The 7,647-nt window shown below is 42.8% G+C and overlaps 1 protein-coding gene across 1 annotated transcript in view; it reads right to left on the reverse strand.

Annotated features, from left to right (window-relative positions):
- The window catches only part of myo7aa (myosin VIIAa), a 32,733-nt gene that overhangs the window by 10,270 nt on the left and 14,816 nt on the right, over positions 1-7,647 (reverse strand). Inside the window, exons 16-24 of the mRNA XM_027280577.1 lie at positions 3,961-4,098; positions 3,600-3,758; positions 3,024-3,116; positions 1,966-2,060; positions 1,792-1,876; positions 1,485-1,703; positions 1,264-1,371; positions 881-1,090; positions 162-368 (exon numbers count right to left, since the gene is read on the reverse strand). Of these exons, the coding sequence (XP_027136378.1) occupies positions 162-368; positions 881-1,090; positions 1,264-1,371; positions 1,485-1,703; positions 1,792-1,876; positions 1,966-2,060; positions 3,024-3,116; positions 3,600-3,758; positions 3,961-4,098 (1,314 nt within the window). The remainder of the gene's footprint in view (positions 1-161; positions 369-880; positions 1,091-1,263; positions 1,372-1,484; positions 1,704-1,791; positions 1,877-1,965; positions 2,061-3,023; positions 3,117-3,599; positions 3,759-3,960; positions 4,099-7,647) is intronic.

Consider the following 7,647-nt stretch of genomic DNA (forward strand, 5'->3'; position numbering starts at 1 on the left):
TACTGCTCCACACAGTGCTTCCACCAGTAAACATCGTCTACTAATAAATCGAATAAATTCTCACATATTTAATTAAAAAACATTTAAGGTGCCACCCAGACGTGAGCATCTTTCAGAGAGACAGTAAACATGTTGTGGGTCAGAGGTCAGTGGTGACCTACCAGCTGGTCTCCCTCGTCGTCGTGGAACAGCAGAGGCTGTTTGAGAGGCCGTCGGACGTAGCTGTGCGTGGTGGTGCCCTGGAAGTACGTGGCAGCAAACTTGGCAAACTTGTACTCCGATAAATCTTCCTCGTCATCGTCCTCAGGCAGAGGAAGAGCCTCGTCAAGATCCTCCTCCACCAGCTCGTGATGGGTCCGCTCCAGGTCCTGCAGAGCAGACGAGGCTTCAGTCAGTGCTGACTGGATTCATTGTGAAACACTAACACCCGATTCACAGAGCGGATCTTTGTCGTCACAGCCAATTTAACGTGACGGCGAACCAGCAACAAACTCAAGAAAAGATTTGGAGTTGTTACACTTTAAACTTTCATGAGGTCGAGCACTAACGATTACAACCCGATCACCCAAAATGCATTTTAATGCAGCATGTGAAGAGGCTCCATTCTGACGAGTTGATCTGCATCTGTGTCTGCAGCTGGTTTTCTGTTTCTATGACTGAGCTGACAACTGTAACATGAAATACCGGTTACAAATAAAGAAAGAAATAAAAATCCTCTGGTGTTTTTGGATCAGTAAACTCGCAGCGTTAGCGCCACCTGGGATCATTTTCATGTTGGGTGTAGTCAGTGATTTCCTCTGAGACCCTGAGACCAAAAACACAATCAAACACAAAAACAACATTAACCAACATCCAAGAGCAGAATACTGTGTGAGCTCACCTCAAACCCGGTGGGTGCTTGTCCCTCCTGGCCCGGTAAAGACGCCGTCGTCCCCAGGAAGCCGAACATCTTGTCCACCATGTCGGAGTCATTCACTGGCTCCAAACGAGCCTTCTCCATCTGCTCCACCATCTCCTTCTTCTTCCGAGCCTCCTCCTTCTCCTTCTTCTCCCGCTCAGCATCCTCTTTGGCCAGCTGGGCCAGACGCTCCTAGAAAACCAAAATATCAGCACAGTGTGTGTGTGTGTGTGTGTGTGTGTAATGTACTGTGTAAGCTCTGGGGAACACATCATTTCTCAGATCCTGAACCTGAACACCACATTACACTTTTGATGACACATTAATGGAGGTTTTGAAGAGTCAGAATTCTTTGTTGGACTCGCCTGGTGTTTGCGTTCAGCCTCGGCCTTCGCTTTCTTCGCAGACATCTGATTCCTCAGCTTGGCCTCTTCAGCCAGACGCATCTTCTCCGCCTCGAGCCGCCTGTGGTACTGAAGGAGAGAGAGGAGGTTACCGACCAGAACCACAGTCTGCTGTTTGTTCTGGTAACACCTCAGATCAGCAGTGTGTGTGTGTGTGTGTGTGTGTGTGTGTGTGTGTGTACCTCTCCCTTCAGCCTCTTGTACAGCCGGCGAGCGATCATTCCTCTGGTGTAGGCCTGGATGGTGATGACGGCCCACAGCCGGTGTCTGAACGCTCGGCGCACCAGGTATCCCCGACAGCGAGCCTGGAAGCCCGTTATCCTCTGACGGGCCACGTGATACGACGCACACAGCTTCCTGGAACGAACCAGAGCCTGAAGGCGAGAGAAGCCCGCTCGCATCTGAAGGGAGGAGAAATAAAAAGTTTCCACGGAGCTGCATGTTTGATTTCTGTCATGATGTGGATTGAAACACAGAAAGGTTCCTCACTGCTCCGTAATTCTTCCGGCACTGGTATCCTCTCCACGTCTTCTGGATGAACACAGCTGACTTCCTCAACTTCAGGAAGTTAGATCTGATGGCAGGAAATAAAAAAAGTCTTTACACGACCAAACATTTGACGACAGAGAACAAAGCCACAGGATGAAAAGTTTCTGAGCCGACCTGTCCTTGAATCCTCGAACCACCTTCTGGATCAGGATGACCTTGTCGGTGATGGCCTTGTCTCTCTCGATCTCCAGCAGCATGTCGTGGTGATCCTGCACATCAGGAGAGAAAACATGAACACACAGTGCAGAGTCTGCAGCTCACAGCTCACAGTGACACAGCGACAGCTCTGCAGGCTCGGCCTGCTTCTGGTGATCTGTCCATCCGCCCTGTCAGGAAGTGTGAGTGCTGCCCTGCCACCTCCATGCACTTTCTACTTCCTGCTCAGCTTCCTGTTCAGCCTGTCCACGTGTCCATCGATCAATCTAACCTTTAACGTGTAGAAGTGTGTAGCTGCGTGTGAATTCATTACACACACACACACACACCTCCACCACAAAAATTAAAACCTTCATCCTCGTCACATCAGCTCCTGAATCTCCGGCTTGTTGTCAGGAGGGTCAGTTCATCAAATCTCTGAGCAACAAGTCTGAACAGATCACGTGTCAGCAGCCGCTCACACTCTGAGAAAACAAACTGCTGAACCTGAGCTCATGTTTTCATTTGACCTCCAAGGGAAAGAAGTGACGGCATCTCCATGGCAACCAGCTGACGGATGTACCTTACCAGTGACTTTTGACCTCTGAACAACATCTGCCCTCACTGGGCAGGAAACCAAAACACACACACACACACACACACACACAAAATGGGAAACACAAACACAGTCCTTCCCAGCAGCAGACGTGAACTGGAAACTGGTGAAATGAGGTCGTCCTTCATGAAGTGTTGAATGAAATGTGACGTTATCGTGTCAACATGGAGAATCTGAGGAAAGTTTCCAGATTTCAGGAAATCTCTGAGGAAAGTTTCCAGATTTCCGCAGGGTCCGACCCAGCACCATGAAGATTTTCTCTTTCACCGTCTTTAGACAGTTGATTCAGAGTCAGATTTTCTTCTGACCTCCTCTCAAACTGAAGAATAATAAATCTCTGGCAGTGAAGCTGATCTACACGCAGAGCTGAGTGAACGTGACGAACACACAAATATTCAGACTGCGTCTCTGAGCCGTTTACCTTCAGGAAGATCTTTGTCTTTCCCATCTGCCAGTCATCGTCTCTGCCGAGCACGGCCTCAGCGATCCGCTCACAGGTTCCCCTCAGGTCCTCCTGAAGGAGACAGACAGACAGACAGAGAGACACACAGACACACAGAGAGACAGACAGACAGACAGAGAGACGGACAGACAGAGAGACAGACAGACAGACACACAGACACACAGAGAGACAGACAGACAGACAGAGAGACAGACACACATTTGTTTGTCCATTTAATGTCTGTACAAATGAAATACTCTGTGACTGGTCTCAGTAATAATGACTAATTATTTTAATTCAAATGTCCAATCTTACAAACACTGTTTTCACAGTGACACACACACACACACACACACACACACACAGAGACACACACACACACACACACAGAGGGAGGAAACCATAACATGTGTGGGGTCCAAGGAAAACAGATTGCTGTTGGATTGTGGGAAAAACTGCATGATGACAAAACACAGTGTCACACGTGGAGTCATGTGATGTCTCACACACACACACACACACACACACACACACACACACACAGTTACACTCTACCTGTTTGTACGCCGGTTTGACTCCAGGCATGAGCACCCTGTAGCGGTCCACAAACTCCACGAAGGTGTAGCGGATGGGGTATCCTGCCCGGCGGATCCGAATGGTCTCCATCATACCGGAGTACCTCAGCTGACGCACACACAGCTCTCTGTCAAACAACTGCAGACACACACACACGAGCCCAGAGTGTGAGTTTAAAGTTTGTGGTTGACTCTGGTTACATCCCACAGAGGCAGATGATTGACACCTCTCTGCAGGAATGGATGTAAACACCTCATGATGATGCTGATGTCCTCTCTGACCTGTGAGCTGCAGTCCACCTAACATACATCAGTCTAACGTCTGTGCTGGACACACTCACCATGGGCTTCTTGTATTCGTTGGGTTTGATGCAGCGGACGAAGAAAGGCTGACAGACGCTCAGAGTCCTCATCAGCAGCTCCAGAGATCTCTTGAACTGACTGCTGAGCGTGGGCGAGCGCTTCCTGGTCTCTGCCCCCTGAAAACACACACACACACACACACACACACACACACAGTGAGACAGGGTCAGGAACAATGAGAACTCTTTCCTCTCTTCCTGACACAGACCTTCCTCCTCTGAATATTAGAGTGTTTGGCTGACAGCAGCAAACTGTTTCAGGATGAAGCTGCTGTTGGTCGATTAGTCGACTGAGCATCTTAGACAACAACAAGTCTGTGCGAGCTGTGAGCATCATTACATTACATTACATTACATTACATTACATTACATTCAGTCTCTACAACTCCTCAAAATATCACAGTCCAGTAGATACTGAACTGACAAAACATCAGTGAAATCTTCCTCACATGCATCCTGCACTTTAACAATCAGTGTGTTCTCTGTGCAGTCTCTCAAACACTAAATTATTTTAGATTTACATATTGCATAGTTCACTGTCACTGGTTTTATTTAACTGTTATTTGTACATGTGTATATAGTGTTAAAATAAGATATTGTACAGGTGTACACTGTTAAAGTTTTGTTTTCTTGCTATCACTTAAACACTATCTCTACTGCTGTAACAGAAACTATTTCCCTGCGGGGATTAATAAATTATTTATTTTCTTCATCATCCATCTCACTGACCTGAACATTGTTTTCAATTATTATTATATTTATATTATATTTATATATTATATTTACACTTTTCCTGACATTTTAAAGACAGAACAGCTGATTCATGTGCAGATTGATCAATAATTGATTTCTTACTCACTGTGACACTTTTATCCGAGTAGCATCACATTATCAAACTGACCAGGTGAGACCTGCTGGCTTCGTCACCTGTTTAGCCTAGCTTAGCACAAACACTGGAAACAGGTGGAACAGTTAGCGTAGCTGAACACGTGTGTTTATTTAACACGTGACTCTCAAAGTGTAACGTAACTAGCGTTACTGTACCCAAATAAAAGAGTAATTAATCCATCTCGATTCTTCTTTTTTTTTATAGCAAAGTTAGGAAACTTATTTCAAACAGTAAAATAAAATAAAACCACGATTTGATCAGGTTGGATACATTATTTTGAAAGTTCTGGCCGGAAATAGTTTGTGTATGTTGTGTCTGTCTTTACACTCAGCTGCCCCCTGGTGGTCACAACTAGGAACTGCTGAAATACATTTGTGGTATTAACGTTTGTACAAGTCGTTACAGATGTAATTATTATAATTACATCTGTAACGCGAGTATTATTAAATATTATTCATAAAAATATAATTTAATATAATTTCGGTGTGGACGTTATGCTGCGTGTCGCTGAGCATTGGCTGCCCTCTTGTGGTCACAGTGAGAAACTACATCAAAGTAATAGGACAAGTTAGACATAATAACAACAAGACAACGTCCGGTCAATACTTTCAAAATAAACTGTGACAGACAGTCAGAAAATAGCCTTATTGTACACAAACCATCAAGAGTGATTAATCCACCTTAATTATTCACGACTGTCCCACTCAAAGCTTACTAATTAGACATAATAAAGACAAAACAATGCTCCGACGTCCGGTCAATACTTTCAAAATAAACTTTCAGTCAGAAAATATAGCGACAGAACGATTCTTATTGTACAAAAAACATCAAGTCAGGAGCGATGAATGTATCTTAGTTTCTCACGACATCTTCGCTCTCTCTCATTTTAGCGAAGCTAGCGTCAAGTAAACCCATGTCGTCCTGGATTGTTTTATTTTGAAAGTTGTCGCCGAAAATGTTTTGTATGTTGTTGTGTCTGTCTTTACACTAATAGAGCTCAGTGCTGCCCCCTGTGGTCATAACCAGGAACTGCAACCCGTAATAAAGGTAAAAAATGTAAAATAAAATAAAATAAAAAATAATAAAATAAAATAAAATAAAAATAAATGTAATAAACATGGTACCGCGAGCATTGGCTGCCCTCTTGTGGTCACAGTGAGGAACTACATCAAGGTAATACGACAAGTTAGACAGGATAACAACAAAACAACGTCCGGTCAATACTTTCAAAATAAACTGTGACAAAGGAACAGTCAGAAAATAGCCTTATTGTACACAAACCATCAAGTCAAGAGAAATTAATGCTTAATTCTTCACAAAGTCTTCGCTCTTCATTTTAGCAAAGTTAGCATTTGTTGAAATAAACCCATGTCGCCCTGGATTGTTTTATTTTGAAATGTTAAACACTAATAGAGCTAACGGCTGCCCCCCTGTGGTCACACTTAGAAACTGCAGCCCGTAATAAATTAGTGATATTATTAACAGTCGTTGTTTTAGTCGTGCACAGGTCACTAACAGAGTAATTATAACGACACTAACAGCAGCGTTCAGTTGTTTAAACACATTTTCCTGTGTGACGCTACATGTCGCAGAGTATCTGCGCCCTCTAGTGGTGATAACCAAGAACTACACCGTGCGCTAATATGACAAGTTAGACAAAATCTAAACCACAGCGATGCTACAACTTCCGGTTAGTACTTTCAAAATAAATCTTAACAAACAACGATTCTCAGCCTTTCTGTACACAAACCTTTTCTTAATTGTTCATGCTTACTAATTAGATAAAAAAACAAAACAATGCTTTGACTTCCGGCCAATTCTTTCAAAATGAATCTTGAAAAACGAACAAAATGATCACGGCAGAACAATGAATCATTATTATTCTCAATTTGAACATGAACACTGGACTGCTTACACACAATCCTAAAGTACATTTAAATCGATCAATTGTCGATCCACCCGAAAAATCAATTAGCAATCATTTAGGATTAAAGCTTCTGTTGTGTCATGGATTTATTTTGAAACAGGAAGTGCCATCAGATTTATGTTGTCTAACTTCACACATCGCCGTGTTGTACTTCCTCACTGTGGCCACTGGAGGCAGCATCAGACATGATCGACTCCAGTTTGTATCAACACTGATGCCACTGCTGGTAAATATGATCACATGTAATAACTTAATAACTTATATATTAGACTGATATAAGTTGACCTGGTCACGTTCTATAATTTTATTGTGATTGTCTGACACTTTTCTCACAGTGTTTTACTGCCCCCCAGCGGGCACAACAAGGAACTACAACATGAGAGTGAAACGTTCAAACTGAAGAAAAAAAAAACGTTTTAAATTATTATTTTTGTATTTTTTTTTCACATAAAAACGAATTGAATTTTGTTATTATAGCAGTTAGTAATTCTATTATTTTTTATTATTTTTAATAATAATAATATTGCAATGAGGCAAAATAATAATATTGATAATGAGAATAAACATTAATGTACAGTATGCCTCTTTAACAGGTTCATAGCTTTGAGTCATCTGCTTTTACAATAACAATAATTCTTTTAATTGAATTTGATCCTGATATATGATATAATATATATAAAGGTATAAAGATATGATGGTCAGTGTGACAGAAAAAGCAACAATCAGAGCGTAGAGGTGATTCACAGTCAGAGCTTCAACACATGCAGAGTTTTTATTTTTACCTTCAGAAGAGTTCTGGCAGGAAGAGCTACTGAACTACCAGGAGAGCAACCACACAGAACTGAAACGA

The sequence above is a fragment of the Larimichthys crocea genome, chromosome VII, assembly GCF_000972845.2.
Source record: "Larimichthys crocea isolate SSNF chromosome VII, L_crocea_2.0, whole genome shotgun sequence".
Taxonomy (NCBI): domain Eukaryota; kingdom Metazoa; phylum Chordata; class Actinopteri; family Sciaenidae; genus Larimichthys; species Larimichthys crocea.